Source organism: Molossus molossus, unplaced genomic scaffold (assembly GCF_014108415.1).
Source record: "Molossus molossus isolate mMolMol1 unplaced genomic scaffold, mMolMol1.p scaffold_m16_p_2, whole genome shotgun sequence".
NCBI lineage: Eukaryota > Metazoa > Chordata > Mammalia > Chiroptera > Molossidae > Molossus > Molossus molossus.
In genome coordinates this window covers 35,368,526-35,386,471 of record NW_023425355.1, presented here as the reverse complement: position 1 = coordinate 35,386,471, position 17,946 = coordinate 35,368,526, and the positions used below count along the sequence as shown (strand labels likewise).

Below are 17,946 nucleotides of genomic sequence, written 5' to 3'. Positions count from 1 at the left end.
GTGTCACACAAAGCATATTTGTATATAAATAAATTGATTCTTAACTCTGGCTTAACATATGTTCCTTTTTCTAAATAGGGTTAACATTTAAATGTTTTATTAAAGTATAGCTAGCATACAGTATTATATTAGTTTCAAGTGTATAAAATAATGATTTTATATGTATATACTTTATGATGTGATTACCGCACTAAGTTGTAGTAACCACCTATCTGGTACCATGCCAAGTTATTACAATATTATTGACTATATTCCTTGTGCTGTATACTATATATTTATAGCTTATTCATTTAACTGGAATTTTGTACCTCTTATTCCCCATTTACCTTTTTCACCCACACCCACACCCTCCTATCTGGCAACCAAGAGTTTGTTTTCTGTATCTATGGATCTATTCTTGTTTTGGTCCATCAATAGATGAATGGATAAAGAAGATGTTGTGTATGTATACACAATGAAATATTACTTAGAAATAAAAAAGAATGAAATCTTGCCATTTGTAACAATATAACAATATGAATGAACTTAGAGGGTATTATGCTAAGTGGAATAAGTCAGAGAGAGACAAATACCATAATTTCACTTATATGTGGAATTTGGAAAATAATTCAAATAATGTTAGCATTTTTAAAAAGGTACGTTCCTTATTTTATTCAAAATAATGATTTAATGGTAGAAATTGTGGCTGGCTTAAGAAAGGTAATAAATTGGCAGTTGTCTCCCCTAGGTAGGACTGGCTGTAATTGGAGGTCCCCTATGAAAGTGTTGCTAATGATCATTTAGTGAGACTGTGCATTGTCCTTCAGAGATAGGGATCCCTGGAGGTTGGGTCATCTACTGCTGTCCATCATTTTGGCAGCCCTTTTGTTTTGACAACTGTTTCAATGTATTTTATGAGTGATTTCTCAGTGTTGCTATCTGGGTTCGGTTAGGAGGTGTGTCTCTAGTTCCCTGATAATTGGAGCAGGGAGGGTATTTATCCCTGGGACTTAATTGGCACTGTAAACCATGCCCTGGCTCATTCAATGTCCTAAGTTGCCTCAAGAAAGGGCAAAAAAATTATTCATACCTAACACATTAACTGTGAGAATGCCTTGATTGTTGCCATCAAAATCTGGGGGATTGTTAACATCGCAGGTGTAGGTACCACTATCTTCTGGTTGCATATGGAAAATAGTGATGGATGCGTTATCTGGCTCGTTGGACACTTCAATTCGATCTTTAAATCTCCCAATGGATGCAGCTTGTCCACCTTCAGAATAGTAAATCTAGGACAGAAAAATGAGAGAAATGAGAACTGGAGAGTGTCTGGGGCGAAGATAAACTACCTGGGGGCTCCCTCTATCTAAAGTTACCTTCTTTGATTAGCAGCATATTTCCCCCCAGCAGGAACAGGTCCCTGTGGCAAAGGTTTTGCAACTCAGTGGAGCACTTTAGCTTTCTCACAGCTGTGCACAGCCATTACCTCACTTGTGCTTAAAGCAGCTTTGTAATATCATCAGAGACATATGCCTGTCTTACAGTAGACAGCTGAAGCTGACAGGATTCAACTCTTAAGCTTAGGTTAGAAGATCAAAGTGCTCACCTGATGAGTCTACTTGGATGAAATTCATACAGGATACAGATGCCTGATGGGAAATCCAAAACCATTATTTTCCCCTCCCACTTTATAATGTTTTAAATTTGAATTTATTTATTCAGTGGGACTGTCTGGACTATCTGGTTTCCCTGAAAGTTAGAATATTCATGCTTCTTTCATACACACATACTCCTTTGGTTAAGCAAACTTGATTTCACCCTGTGAGATTAACATTTCAGAGCAGACAGACCCCTGATAAATCATCTGGTACCATTTCCTCATAATGGTGGTGTAAGAGTAGAACAAAATAATCCAGAAAAGGGCCTAGAAAGTGTGGCAGGAAGCAGAACTGGAATTATTATTTCAATAAGGGTATTCAAACCAAGAAAGATTAAATGACTTATGCAAAGCCACAAGGACTTTTATTGTTATTATTCAGTACACTTAAGAAAGATCTAAAATCTAGTCCCATCTTTATTTAAGAACATGGATATTTATATCACAATGACAACTGTGGGAACAGCATGGTGAGGTACAGGCCTGGTCTCTGAGTCAGAGGACCTGGGTTTTAGCCACAGATCCACCTCTGTGACAATGTCAGGGGACGTGGCCTCTGGTCATGCCTCCACGGCAACCTCCTTTGTGGTAAGAAGCAAAATTATTTAATCTTTCCAACATTTAGTTTCCACATCTGAATAAAGAATCAGAACAATGTTCTCTTAAGTACGATATGTATTCCGCGAGTACAGGCACATAAGTTGATTTAGGTGGTACATAAATGAAAACTTATTAGAAAGAGATATATCTAGCACATAAAATTTGTGACATCAGGAATATTATTGCTTAGGGTGAAACTAAGATAGATAGAGATTCCAAAATGGCAGCAGAGTGAATGGAAGCTACACAGACAATTTCCCAGGACCAAACTGGAATTACAATGAAAATAAAGACAAATCGTCAGGAAAAAGTAACAGAAAAGCAGCTTGCGAGGACCATATAACCAGGAACACCAAATTGATCCTGGCAGGATTGTGGAGGTGCAAGAGAAGGGCTGGGAGCCCATGGATATCAGTGTTCTTAGCTGTGAGCAGCAACCTTGGGGTTAAACTCCCAAGGGGCTCCACAGCACAGAGAACCGGGACAGAGCAAGAAAATAGTCACAGCCACTCACTTTGGGCTCCGGCAGAGGGAGGAAAGACTGGGCTGGAACTGTGTGGGGACACTCAGGATTTGGAGGGTGCTCAGAGCTTTTGCAGAGTTTCAGCCACACAGGTTGGTGGTCATCTTACTTCTTCCCAGGGCTCTGGGAAGAGGCAGTGGCCACTTCCTTAGAGATTCAACCCCACCTGATGGGCCAATGACATGCAAACTGAGGCTCATTAACAACCAGTATCTACCCCACCCTCGGAAAATCCCCTTACACTGAACACCTGAGGTAGTTTTTCATTAAACCAAAAACCCAAGGCTCTTCAAGTAACCGTGACTAATAGCCTCCATGCAAAAATCTAGAGGATAACTGAACTTTCCTGGGCTTGCAGCTCCACCAAGGAAAGTAAGACTTGACAGTGGTGTTCAACATGGGTCCTCCCTCACTCATCCAAACTCAGGAGAGGGAGCCACAAACAACAGAACACCAACACCCACAGGGAAAATTTGGCAGGCTCCAAAACCCACTGTGATAGCCAAAATGGTGAAACAAAGAAACAAATACCAAATGAAAAACCAAGAGACCTCTACCAAAGATGAGATAAATGAAACCCAGATAAGCAAGTTAACAGAGCTAGATTCAGAGCCATGATCTTGAGGAAGTTCAACAACATGAGTAAGAATATCAACACCATGAGTAAAGACATAGAAACATTAAAAATCAACAAATTGGAAATTAAAAAATACCAAGAAGAAATGAAGAATGACATAGCAGAAATAAAGAACACATTGGAAGGTTTAAACAGCAGAGTAGAGGAAGCTGAGGATCGGATCAGTGAATTAGAAGACAGGGTAGAAAAAATCAAGCAAGCAGAAAACCAAAAGGAAAAAACAATTAAAAAACAGGAAGACAGCTTAAGAGAATTGTGGGACAACAGGAAATGTAATAATATTTGCATCATAAGAATCATCGAAGAAGAAGAAAATGAGCAAGTGTTAGAGAATATATTTGAAGAAATAGTGACAGAAAACTTCCCTAATTTGGTGAAGGAAGGAGTCATTCAAGCTCAAGAAGCACAGAGAGCCCCATAAGAAGAACCTAAACAGGGCCACACCAAGACACATAGTAATTAAAACACCAAAAATTAAAGACAAAAAAAGAATCCTAAAGGCAGCAAGAAATAAGCAACAGGTTACCTACAAAGGAACCCCCATAAGGCTCTCAGCTGACTTCTCAACAGAAACACTACAGGCCAGAAGAGAATGGCGTGAAGTAATCAAGGTTATGAAAAACAAGAATCTGAATCCAAGACTACTTTACCCAGCAAGGCTATCATTCAAAATAGAAGGTCAAATAAAGACCTTCCCAGACAAAAAAAGGCTAAGGGAATACATTAGAACTAAACAAGCACGACAAGAAATTGTAAAAGGACTGCTGTAATTAATAGAATAAATAGAAAGAAAAACAGAACCACACTAAACAAAAATGGCAATAAATAAGTACATATCAATAATCACCTTAAATGTAAATGGATTGAATGCTTTGATAAAAAGACACAGAGTAGCTGATTGGATACAAAAGCATGACTCATTTATATGTTGTTTACAAGATATCCACCTCACAACATAAGACTCATAAAGGTTGAAAGTGAAGGGATGGAAAAATATCTTCCAAGCAAACAGAAAAGAAAAAAAAAAAAAAACTGGGATAGCAATACTCATATTTGATAAAATAGATTTCAAAATAAAGGCCATAACTAGAGACAAAGAAGGCCACTACATAATATTGAAAGGATCTATCCAGCAGGAAGATATAAGCTTGGTAAACATATATGCACCCAATATAGGAGCACCAAAATATATTTAAAATCTTCTGGAGGACTTCAAAGGAGAAATCAATAGCAATACAATCATAGCAGGGGACTTCAACACCCCGCTGACATCACTGGATAGATCCTCTAGACAAATAATTAGCAAGAAAAAACAAACAAACAAACAGAGACTCTAAATAAAGCACTAGACCAAATGGATTTAATAGATATCTAAAGAGAATTACACCCCAAAACTGCAGAATTCACATTCTTCTCAAGTGCACATGGGACATTCTCAAACATACACCACATGTTAGGAAACAAACTGAGTGTCCACAAGTTCAAGAAGATTGATATGATATCAAGCATCTTCTCAGATCACAATGTCATGAAACTAGAAATCAATTGCAACAAGAACATGCTAAGACATTTGAACACATTGAGGCTAAATAGCATGTTATTAAACAATGAATGGGTCAAGGAAGAAATTAAAAATTTCCTGGAGACCAATGAAAATGAACACACGACAATACAAAATCTATGGGATGCAGCAAAAGTAGTTCTGACAGTGAACTACTACGGGCCTACCTCAAGAAGCAAGATGAATTTCTAATAGACTATCTAACCTCACAACTTAAAGAACTAGAAAGCAAACAAAAAGGAAACCCCAGAGCAAGTAGAAGGAAGGAAATAGTAAAGATCAGAGCGGAAATAAATGACATGGAGACCAAAAACAAAAAATTCAAAGAATCAATGAAACAAAGAGCTGTTTTTTTTTTGTTGTTGTTGTTGTTTTTTAAAGATAAACAAGATTGCTGGATCCTCAGCGAGACTTGCAAAGAAACAAAGAGAGAGAACCCAAATACACAAAATCAGAATAAAATAGGAGAAGTGACAACTGACACCATAGAAATACAAAGGATTGTTAACAAATACTACGAACAATTATATGGCAATAAATTCGACAATCTAAGCGAAATGGTTAAATTTCTAGAAATGCATAGTCTCTCAAAACTGGACCAGAAAGAGATTTAACATTTGAACAGACCAGTAACAACTAAGAAAATTGAAGAGGTAATCAAGACTCTCCCAGCAAACAAAAGCCCAGGCCCAGGGGCTTCACAGGGCGGTTTACCAAACATTCAAAGAAGAACTAACACCCATTCTCCTCAAACTATTTTAAAATATTCAAGAAGAAGGAAGACTTCCAAACTCATTTTATGAAGACAGCATAATTCTAATTCCAAAACTAGAAAAAGATACTACAAAGAAAGAAAACTACAGGCCAATATTCCTGATGAACATAGATGCCAAAATCATGAACAAAATACTAGCAAATAGAATCCAGCAATACATCAAAAAATATATTCACCATGACCAAGTGGGATTCATCCCACAGATGCAAGACTGGTACAATATTCGCAAATCAATAAATGTGATACACCACATAAACAAAATGAAGACTAAAAACCACCTGATCATATCAGTACATGCTGGAAAAGCATTCAACAAAGTCCAGCATCCATTTCTGATAAAAACGCTCTGCAATGTGGGAATAGAAGGATCATATCTCAACATAATAAAGGCCATATATGAAAAACCTACAATCAACATCATACTCAATGGGCAGAAACTAAAAGCATTTTTCTTTAGAACAGGAACAAGAAAGGGATGCCTCTATCACCACTCTTATTTAACATAGTAGTGGAAGTCTTAGCCACTGCAATCAGAGAGGAAGAAAAAATAAAAGGGATCCAAATTGGAAAGGAGGAAGTAAAACTGTCATTATTTAGAGATGACATGATATTATACATAGAAAACCCTAAAGACTCCATCAAAAATCTACTAGATTTAATAAATGAATTTGGCAAAGTAGCAGGATACAAAATTAACATCAAGAAATTGATGGCATTCTTATACACTAATGATGAACACACAGAAAGGGAAACTAAAAAAACAATCACATTTACCAATGTGGCAAAAAAAAAATTAAGATACCTAGGAATAAACTTAACCAAAGAAGTAAAGGAACTATTTGCAGAAAACTACAGGACATTGAAAAAAGAAATGGAGGAAGATATAAAAACATGAAAGCACATACCATGTTCATGGATTGGAAGAATTAACATCATTAAAATGTACATAATACCCAAAGCAATCAATAGATTCAATGCAATCCCCATCAAAATACCAATGACATACTTCACAGAACTAGAACAAATACTTCAAAAGTTCATATTGAACCAAAAAGACCCCAAATAGCCACAGCAATCTTGAAAAAAAAAAAGGACAAAGTAGGTGGGATCACAATACCAGATATCAGGTTGTACTACATAGCTACTGTAATCAAAACAGCCTAGTACTGGCACAGGAACAGACATATAGACTAGTGGAACAGAACAGAGAACCCAGAAATGGATCTAAGACATTATGCTCAATTAATATTTGACAAAGGAGGCAAGAACATACAATGGAGTAAAGACAGCCTCTTTAATAAATGGTGTTGGGAAAATTGGACAACTACATGCAAAAAAATGAAACTAGTCCATCAACTTACACCATACACAAGAATAAACTCAAAATGGATGAAAGACTTAAATGTGACTTGCGAATCCATAAAAATCCTGAAAGAAAATGTAGGCAACAAAATTTCAGACATCATATGCATCAGAATTTTCACTGATATATCACCTAAGGCAACAGAAACAAAGGAGAAAATGAACACATGGGACTGCATCAAACTCAAAAGCTTCTGCACAGCAAAGATACAATCATCAAAATGGAAAGGCAATCCACTGTATGGGATAGCATAATTGTCAATGATACATCAGGTAAGGGATTAATTTCCAAAATATATAGAGTGCTCATACAGCTCAATAAAAGGAAGACAAAGAACCCAATTAAAAAATGGGCAGAGGAACTAATTAGACACCTCTACAAATAGGACATACAAATGGCCAAGAGACATATGAAGAAATGCTCAACATTATTAATCATCAGAGAGATGCAATTTAAAACAACAATGAGGTATCACCTCACTCCTGCCAGAATGGCCGCCATCAACAAATCATCAAACAACAAGTGTGGCGAGGGTGTGGAGAAAAGGGGACTCTAGTGCACTGCTGGTGGGAATGCAGACTGGTGCAGCCACTATGAAAAACACTATGATGTTACCTCAAAAAATTAAAAATTGAACTTCCATTTGACCAAGTGATCCCCCTTCAAGGAATATACCCTAAGAAGCCTGAAACACCAATCAGAAAGAGTATATGTACCCCCATGTTCATACCAGCACTATTTACAATAGCTAAGATCTGGGAACAGCCCAAGTATCCATCAGTAGACAAATGGAGTACTATGCAGTGGTAAGAAAGAAAGATCTCGTATCCTTTGAGAGGACATGGAGGTAGCTGGAAAGTATTATCCTAAGTGAAACAAGTCAAGCAGAGAGGACAAATATTACATGATCTCACTTATTTGAGGAATATAATGAACATAACAGTCTGAGGAATAGGGTAGACCCAGAGATGTGGAAGTAGAGTATAGACTGACAATCCTAATAGGGGGTGGTGGGGGGAGGGATGAGATAAACCACAGAACTTATATACATGTATGCATAACAGATTGACATGGACAAAAAAGTTAGGTACGGGGTGGGGGGATGGGGAGGAGGGTGTCAATCGGGGAAAAAAGGAGAAACACCTGTAACAAAAATAAATTAATAAAAATTAAAAAAAACTAAGATAGATATTTAAACATTTTTAAGAAAACAAGCCAGTATATAAAACATTAAATAATACTGCTTGTGTGCACAATTATAACAAAAATCATAAATTCAAGACATGAATGACTGATGCTTTGGAATCACTGATCCCTAAGTTTTCTTCATAATATAGACCAGTGGTTCTCAACCTTCGTAATGCCGCAACCCTTTAATACAGTTTCTCATGTTGTGGCAAACCCCAACCATAAAATTATTTTTGTTGCTATTTCATAACTGTAATTTTGCTACTGTTATGTCTTAGGCCACCCCTGTGAAAGGGTCCTGCAACCCCCAAAGGGGTTGCAATGCACAGGTTGAGAACTGCTGATATAGACAGTCTATGTACATACTTTGTTAGTTTCATACAAATGTGTATAATTGAAATGATATTTGTTATTCAATAAACAGTTAATGTCCTGATCCAGTGGAACTAATTAATATTTTCATAAAATCTACTTGAAAAGCCTATGGTTCATTTAATTCACTCTCCTCACTTTATGGAAGAAATTGAAGTGAAGAGAAGTTTACAGTTGAACAGTTCTAGAACCTAGTTCTTCTAATTCCTTTTCCAGTGCTCCTTACCTTAATAGGCTAATGCCAGAGGAAAGGTAATTGGCAAACCAAAAGATATTGTCTAGAAAATTCAAAAGTAGTGTCCTTCAAACAGAAAGTCAATATATTTTAAAACTAAAGCAGAAAGGTAGATTCTGAGGGAAAATTCAAAGAAAAAATTATATTTAAAGAGATAGCTTGTCTGTCTCTTCCAGTTCTCTAACATCAACTAGCTTTCTTTCCTGACATATAAATGAGTTATTTATAATTCAATTCATCCATTCACACCTACTGAAATTACTAACTTTTGCCCCTAGAGGGGTCTTGTTTTACTGACAAACCAGAAGGCCAGTGTTAAGGTATCCAAGTCAGCCAGGAGGAAGTTCAACTCGTCAAATGTCTATTCCCTTCATTTAACACCCAAGATATCCAGCTTTCCATTTACTAGCCAGCATTGGGCTTATTTACTTTCTAATCAACAATTAAAGACCCTGTGGACTCTTACCTGGAACACAGCCTGAAGTCCATCAAGGAAGCAAGTCCTTTACAACTTCAACATCTGGCAGGTGCCCCTGCTCCCAGGAAGACTGGGGGTAGGGCAGTGTGTTTTATACTGAGGTTTGAAGACATCACAATGAAATATGACATCAGTTTTGCCTATGACTCAGAGTAAATCTCAGAGGATCTCTAGGTGAAATGACCTTGTTTCTGCAGAGATCAGGGGCCAAGAGTGTGTGTTTTATGCCAAGACTAGGACATGAAAATAAGTCATTAAAAGTCTCCCAGTTGGGCAAGAATCAAGGCGAAATGATCAAATAATCATGAGGCCTCAACTTGTAACTTCTCTATGAAAAGGACCTTCACCAACCCTTCTATCCTAGCTCCTTACACTATAGCTTATATTTTGCCCTCTCATAAATAATACTAAAGGGTGTCAGGGACAGGATAGGGTAAGTAGAGAGAACAATAGAGCCCTAAATGGTAAAGGGCTTGGTCTCAGGTTGCTGTGTAAGAAGGAAAGTGTCCAGAGCTACTCAGTGGCCAGATACATAGATAAAGGGACTTTCTGTTAGGGGAAGTCCACACTGTCACACTGTCCTTATAAAGAAAAAAGAATAAAATGTTTTCCTTAACCTGCTTATCTAATCATGTAGGAAGGACTGCAACTTGATTCCATTTTCCACAAAAGAATAAGTTTTTTAAAAACCAAAGCTGAACAATGATCAAGGCGTGGCCATGACCCTGTGATGCTTTTACACTTTTCAAAGAAAGTATATGGTCAATTTACAGGTTAAAGTGATTGAGGTTCAGGAAAAGCCATGGATGTTCAATAAGCCACATCTTTGGCAGACAGGGATGGGGGGGTCTGCTTTAAGGAAATCCATCCAAGTGATTCCTTAAGTGGTACTTATTCATTTAATGCCCACTCACCCTTTGTGGTTGTGTTTATGGCAGACTTCCCTACTTTCCCTCCAGGGTCCTCTCTGTCTGTTCATTGGTGATGTTAGAGGCTAAATGCGGAATCATAATAACATATTTGATATAAGACCCCTGAGAGATCACTTAGTCATGATTTCTGAGGTCGAGGAGCCTTATGGAGCCAAATGGATATGAAAATATGGTAAATGGCTGGGAGGAATGACTAGGGGATAGTGTTAAGATCAGAGAGTTGTGGGGCCTGTGGTGAACAAGGGATCCAATACAATCAAGATTTTCAAAGTGTGGAAACAAACAAAATACTGGGTTGGCCATCCAACATGCATATACTGACCAAATCAGGCCCAGAGTCCTCTAGTTTGCAACCTCTGATTCATCCTCCTATACTACAGAAAAGGACACTAAGACTCCTCCAGGAAGTGATTTTCCCAAGGTCACACAATTTATAGTCAGACCTGGAATTCAGACCTCCCGATTCCCACTGAACATATTGGAATGGCACTTACAATTCTGACTTAGGCAAGGAAGATGATCCCCAGGCAACCTTCCCTTTTTGGGGCTATTCCATCCCCTACTCCAGCCTGACCCTTCTTCTGCCAACTGCTGCTATTCATTGGCATGATGCTTCTTCCCAAGCCGAGTATGTTCACCACACGATGCATTCAATGTCTGCCAGCTGCAATAACAGCCTTTCCTCTCCTACTGTGCCAAGTTCCTATTCACATGAGGCCATGCAGCTAGGAGCCAGATTTGTCAAAAAAGATTCTTTCTTCAGCTTCATGACACTGCTCTCTAATTAGAGGCCGGAGTATAAACAAAAGGTTTGAAAGAATTGAGTCTGCTTTCTGTTTGAGTCTGAGTTGCAGTTAATGTGTTTAGCATTCAAAGCTGATTTTGTCGGTTCTTTTGGAAATGTGGAGGGCATAGAAGTACACAGCAAACCACCCATTCTTTCCCCTCCAGGTTCTTGCTTTCCTGCACTGTTCATAAAGGGCTGAGCCACAGAAGCAGGGTGAGTGTAGGGTAGCAATGGTTTCAAGCCCAGAATTTTCTCTGGACTGTACTAGGGGAGCTGAGATTTCACACAGAAGAAATGTAACCAGCAGATTATGGAAAAAAGTTGTCCACACTCTATATGTGCTGGGGAGATGAGGATGGCAAAGGGTTTCTTTCACTATGGATATTTTAGAAAAGTAAATATTGTTTGAGAGACCCATGCTAAGTAGGATCAATGCCTGTTCTATTCATAGACAGCGGAGGTCTCTGGAGTTTCACCAATGACTGGCTGGGTGGAAGAGGAGGCCACTGTTGTGATCAGAGGGGCACCAGACCACCCAAAACTTCCATGCTAGCTTGCCTGTCCTGGAAACTAGATTCTTCAACTAAGATTCCCTACTGAGGAAGTGATCAACTGAAGCTGTCCATGTCTTCCAAGAGGAAAGCTTCTCTAAGAGGAGGACCATGCTAATGAATATCATGGCCTCTCTGGCTGGAAGATTTGTGGGATACTTCTGTAGATCTCATTCACCAAAGGAACCCCCCTAGAGGAGATAGCCAATAAGAAATAACATCCTCCCATGGGTATTGAGAAACACTAGGCCTTGGAGTCAATTGCTCCTTTGTAACAATGATTTGGAGAGAGGAGGAGAATATGAGTGTATGATAAGAGTTGGTTACTGCCCTGCTCAACAGGGCAGCAATAAGGCCTTGAGCCTTTTGGAGGAGGCTCAAAAGAATTCCAGACATGGGCATGAGAAGGCAAACTCAGGGGTTTGTGCTTATCTGTATTGTTACCAAACTCAGATCCTCCCTTCCCATTCCTAAAAGCTAGCGCCATTGCCTTACAGACTCCAAACAATGAAGTGGTCCAGTATTACACCAATAGGTGTTCTTACCTGAGAGGTCCAGCTACATCTTCCCCGATCGTCTCTTGCATACGCCATTTTTAGACACTGACTGACTGCCTTTTCCTCCATACCCTCGGTATTGAGGCACGGGCTGTGCTGTGTTTGAGCAGAAATGGGTGGATCTGAGAGCCGAATGCTAAATGGTATACAGCCACATCAACCCAGGAGTTGAATTGAATCACTCAGTGGTCAATCTGGCAACATCTTACTCCCATAAATCACAGAATTTTCTAATAACACAGCAGTCTCCTTTTATCATCCTCCAAAAATCCTACCAGCCATTCCTAGATTAACATACAAATTCTCTACAGAATTCTGAATGCATGGAAGTGCTCAAAGAGGAAAAAAAATTCAAGTAGAAGCCAAATTTTTATTTTGGAAAATGCCATCTCAAGGGAAGATAGCTGCAACCACTTTGTTGAGCAGGTACTCTGTTCAAGGATAAGGAATAAACAGAGAAGGGGCCTGACCCCTCCCACACAGGGACCTGGAAATCAGTGAAACTGGAAACCAATTCTGGGCCAGGATTCCCCCGAGTTCTGTCCCACTTACCAGCTGTACTAAGTGTTTCTTGTTGCGATGGGTTCCCTAGTGCCCATGATCCGGGGATGTGGATGGGATAAGAATTTTTCAAAATCACCGTTTTTGCGAATAGTGTTGCTGATAATAATAACTCACATTCATTGAATGGTTACTATGTAGAAAGTTTCCTAGTGCTTCACAAGCATCATCTCATTAAATATTGCAGCATTATTCACAGTAGACAAGACATGGAGACAACCAAAGTGTCCTGTGACAGAGGATTGGATAAAGATGTGGTACGTAAACACAATGAAATACTACTCAGTCATAAGAAAAGACAAAATACTGCCATTTGCGACAAGATGGATGGATCTTGAGACTATTACACTAAGTGTAATAAAGTCAGTCAAAGAAAAGCTAAGAACCATATTATTTCACTCATATGTGGGATATGGAACTGAAACACATGGACAAAAACAGCAGTGTAGTGGTTGCCAGAGGGAGGGGATGGGACATGGGGGATGAAGTGCACCTAATATATGGTGACAGAAAATGATTTGACTTTGGGTGGTGGACACGTAGTGCAATATACAGATCATGTATCATAGAAATCTACACCTGAAACCTATATGATCCTATTAATCAATGTTACCCCAATAAATTTAATAAAAATTTAAAAATGAAAAAGATATTCACAGTAAACCTATGAGGTAAGTAAGTAACCCCCTTTTACAGATGGGAAAACTGATTCTCTGAAAGGTCATCCAGCCAGCAAGTAAATAGAAGGACAAGGAGTAGAACTAACATCCATCAGAAGGTTTCCACTGGGGCTCCAAAATTGCTCATTTGGAAAAGCAGAGAGAACATGCCTACAGTGTATGGAGGAAAATGGGAAGGAATTCAAGTTCTCTGGATGTAGAGACCGAAGGATAGTTAGAATGGAGATCTTCCTGGAGCAAGGAAGGGGAAGGGAAAGTTTGCCTTTTTTGGAAGTGATTTTCACTGTCTCCAAGCCAAGAGCTGTCCCTCCTCCACCCTGTCTTCCAAGTGGCTAAAGGACACAAATAGCACAGGCCCCATGCTCTTCAAGAAACACCTAGAATATTTTATGATGAAGGAGCATTTTTTCACTGATCAAGTAGTTCAGTGCAGAAAACCTCCTTTAATTTGGCTATCCCCAAAGAGTAGATAACTTAAATTATTTGCCCTGACTATATCAGACATTTTGAAGAATGAGGTAAATGACAAGTAAATAAGCTACTTAATAAATACTTATTTGGGCCGGCTGGTGTGGCTCAGTGGTTGAGCGTTGACCCATGCACCAATAGGTCACCAGTTTGATTCCAGGTCAGGGCACATGCCCAGGTTGTGGGCCAAATCCCCAGTGGGGGACATGCAGGAGGAAACTAATTAATGTTCTATCTCGTCAATGTTTCTATCTCTCTCTCCCTCTCCTTTCCTCTCTCTCTAAAATTAATAAAGGGAAAAATTTAAAATACTTATTTGTTAATAGATTTCCTTTCTAAAGTTGCTCTAAGAGATGTCCTGAGCTCAAGCTACAGTCAGTTCAACAACCTATACCTTCTTCATCTGTATTTCCAGGTCTAGAAAAAACTCATCGTTGGCCAAAAGATCATTTGAACCTGCATCTCTGAGCTCCTCACTAACCACATAGTTCAACTAAGAGGTGAGCTTGTAAATTCAAGTGTCAGAGAAGGCATGAAGAAGAATTTGTGTTTATGAATTCAGACTGCTCTGGCCTGGCCTCCAGGCAGTTGAAGACATCTTGATTTGAGGACCAAATATTTTAAAAAAATTAAATATATATTATCAAGTTCTCTCTAAATTCAGCCCCTACTGGCAAAATGAGAAGGACTTTAGGCTTACAGAGGAAGAATATACTGAAATAAAACTAGTTAGGCATGTAACTTTTAGAAAGTAAGAAACATCACATGATTATTGTCATCCACAATCTAACAGAGCAGCCTTCTCTCTTATTTGACTGCAACATGTGAGGTCTTGGGTCAGGATGTTTTGGATGATGGAAACTGGTGGATTTATGCTGCTGCTGCTGCTGCTAATGTTGGTAACAGTGTTTACAGGGGTAAAAACTTACAGGACTTTATATTCTTTTCCAAGTATTGTTACATACTGTGTATGAGTTGATTTCCCATGAGACATATAGAAGAGTATTGCTGTTATACCATATTTTAAGAGAGGCACAGAGTGATTCAGATACTTGTTTAAGATAACCAGTAATGAACAAAATTATTGAACTTTGACTAGAGGGTGGAATTGATTAAATCTCCTCTTGAATGATGTTTCCTGCTAAACAAGTGTTCAGGGCCTCTGGTGAAGAGATAACTCAGCACCTCCAAAAGACTAGTGATGACTGAAGCAACCCTGGCCAAGGTGTAACTTCTCCAAGCTAACATCCTTCTTTTTCTTCACCCCTGCCCTGGGCCTCCTCCAGCCCACTTAATTGGCTCTCCCTCTTTTTCTACTAATCAAAATCCTTCCTTTCCTTCAAGGCCAAACTCAGATACATCCAGCTATTCCAAACCACTTTTATTTGTCTCTTCTCTGAATTCCTTGTTTCGGATCATACATCATTTTGAAAATCTGATGAAAGCTATAGATCTTTTCCCTCAAGGGATATGTGTTGGCATATGTACTTGTACCCTAATGCACACACACAGAGACACACTTTGAGTATACAATTTGAATCCTTGGGCTAATTTAAAGATGCAATTACCCTTAAGGTCAGATAGAGAAAACCTGGGAACAGGCAGCTTGCTGGTAGAGTCATTTTCATTTGACTTTCATACTCTCTCTTCTGGAAACTTCTCCCCCAAGACTCTAGCCTACCCCTCCTATCCTCTATCCTCTAGCTTCCTGCTGTCTTTGATTACCTAGAGTTCATCACTACTTAGCCTTCTCCACCCATCTGGGACTCTCATTCCATCAGAACTCAGTCTGGTGCAATGAGCTAGTTCACCTGAGAGGCAGATCCCAGATATTAAGTTTGACAGAGATCTACAGGTCAATTAGGACATGAAGTTGAACTAGGGTCTTCTGGAAATAGTGAGAAAGATTTAAGGGGGAGGAGATCATTTCAGAACTGCTTATTTCACCTATGAGATATACAGTTTCTGTCTACTCTGGAATACCTGATATATTTGATGTTGACTTACACAGAATTGAGATAACAGTCTATACCTGAATATGAAGAGAGGACAGAGGCCAATTCACTTACATGATGGTATTCCCTAAACAACTATCTTTAAATTCTTTGTATCTGAGGTTTTGCCACTGTTGTCACCGGCTTACCATTACTTCATAGATAGACTTCAACAGTTTATGTCAGAACTAATAAAAGGGAATAGTTTAGGAATAAAGTTCTTACAGTAATCGGCTGCGACTCCTTATTATTGTGGAGTGACCACTGAATAGAAAGATTATCCCGGGAGGTCACAGTGCTGGTGTAGGTGCAGACGAGAGTGACATTAGATCCAACAGTCACATTCACAACTCTGTTTGGGATGGTCACTTGCACCAAAATAACTTGACCTGAAAAGATAATCATCAAAATGGTAATGGTACACACTCACATTCTGATTATAGTTTTTCATTACAAAACACTTTCAATTACATCTTATTTGAGGAATCCAAGGTGAAAAGGAGAAGGCAGAAAAAACCATATTAAAAAACAGAGCAAGCAATTGGCATGGGGTAGGGCAGTCTTTAACAAATTACTTTGTGAAGATATTCAAATTCTATATGATGGTGAGGTGGTAGCACTGAACTGGGAATTTCTTCTGTGTAAGGATGCCTTGAGCAGAGGTCTTTAAAATGCTGTTCAGAGACCCACAAAGGTCCTTGAGTATGGAGAAAAACCATTCTAGTTTTCCAAGAACTTTGGGGTCCCTTGGGTACGGTACTTTCCATTTTAAAACCAGGCAAGTCTCAGGCAAGCCATACTGGTTTGCTAGGATGTTCAGTGCTTAAACCAGAAAAGTCCCAGAAAAACCATGGATGAGTTTGTTGTCATTATCTCTAAGCCATTTTGTTAGACTAAAAGATCAAAATTATATTCATAATAATATTTAGATTTTTTCAGTGTCATCCTTTCATAAGTGTACAATAAAGTGTTCTAGAAGCCACATGATAGGTAATGATGTCATTGCTCTAGAAACTAATGGAATGTGTGCCTGTATATTTTTGTTTTTAATTTATTTTTTGTTTTATTTGCGAATACTGTAAATATAGGTAGAAATAACCCACATGGCAAAAATTCTTTGGGGTTCCCAATAATTTTAAATTGAAAATTGTATAGAATTAAATCAATATACATAAACACAGTACAAGTAAAAATGGAACAATATAAGTAAGATCAGTGGATTGTGTCAATGTCCTGCTTGTGATATTATACTATAGTTTTATAAAATGTTACCATGGGGGGTGGGGTTTTGTAAAGTGTACATTAAATCTCTGTCTCCTTAAAAATTTTAAGGACTACCAGATCTATGTCCCATATTTTATTATTGATATTATTTATGTCTTATCTGTTTTTATTTTTACCAGTCTTGCTAGAGGCTTGCCAATTTTAGTTATTGATTTTTTTCTATACATCTCTTTGTATAGAACACCACTCAGTAGCAGCAGAATATACCCCCCCCCCAACCAAGGACCCACAGAACATTTACCAAGATAGACCATGTGCTTGGTCATTAAACAGACATCTAAAAATGAACCATATTTTTATTTTATTTTATTTTCTCTATAGTTTTCTTATTATAATTCCATTGACTTCAGCTCTTAATTATTTCTTTCTTTCTGCTTGTTTTGGGATCATTTTGTCCTTCTTTATCTACATCCTTGATGTTGAAACTTCAATTAATGATGAGACATTTCTTCATTTCAAATGTAAGCATTCAATATTATAAATTTCTCTCTCAGCAGCTACATGTTACATATTTCTATATGTTATAGTTTCATTTTCATTCAGTTTATATACGTTTAAAATTTTTTCTTTGTGATTTCATTTTTGATCCATAGATTATTTAGAAATGTGTTGTATAATTTTCAAGTGTTTAAAGAATTACTTATTGTCTTTCTGTTCTTGATTTCTATTGTGACTGCATTTTGTTCAGAGAATAGACCCTGTATGATTTCAAATTTTAACACATTTTTTATGTCTGTTTAATGGCCAAGCACCTGGTCTATCTT

General features: G+C 38.2%; 1 protein-coding gene across 2 annotated transcripts in view; it reads right to left on the bottom strand.

Moving 5' to 3' along the window:
- The window catches only part of VSIG1 (V-set and immunoglobulin domain containing 1), a 36,126-nt gene that overhangs the window by 10,841 nt on the left and 7,339 nt on the right, over positions 1-17,946 (bottom strand). The window contains exons 2-4 of one of the 2 annotated variants that reach the window (XM_036271658.1): positions 16,124-16,287; positions 12,184-12,291; positions 1,070-1,268 (exon numbers count right to left, since the gene is read on the bottom strand). In XM_036271658.1, the coding sequence (XP_036127551.1) occupies positions 1,070-1,268; positions 12,184-12,291; positions 16,124-16,287 (471 nt within the window). The remainder of the gene's footprint in view (positions 1-1,069; positions 1,269-12,183; positions 12,292-16,123; positions 16,288-17,946) is intronic. The other variant, XM_036271659.1, reaches the window with a different exon arrangement.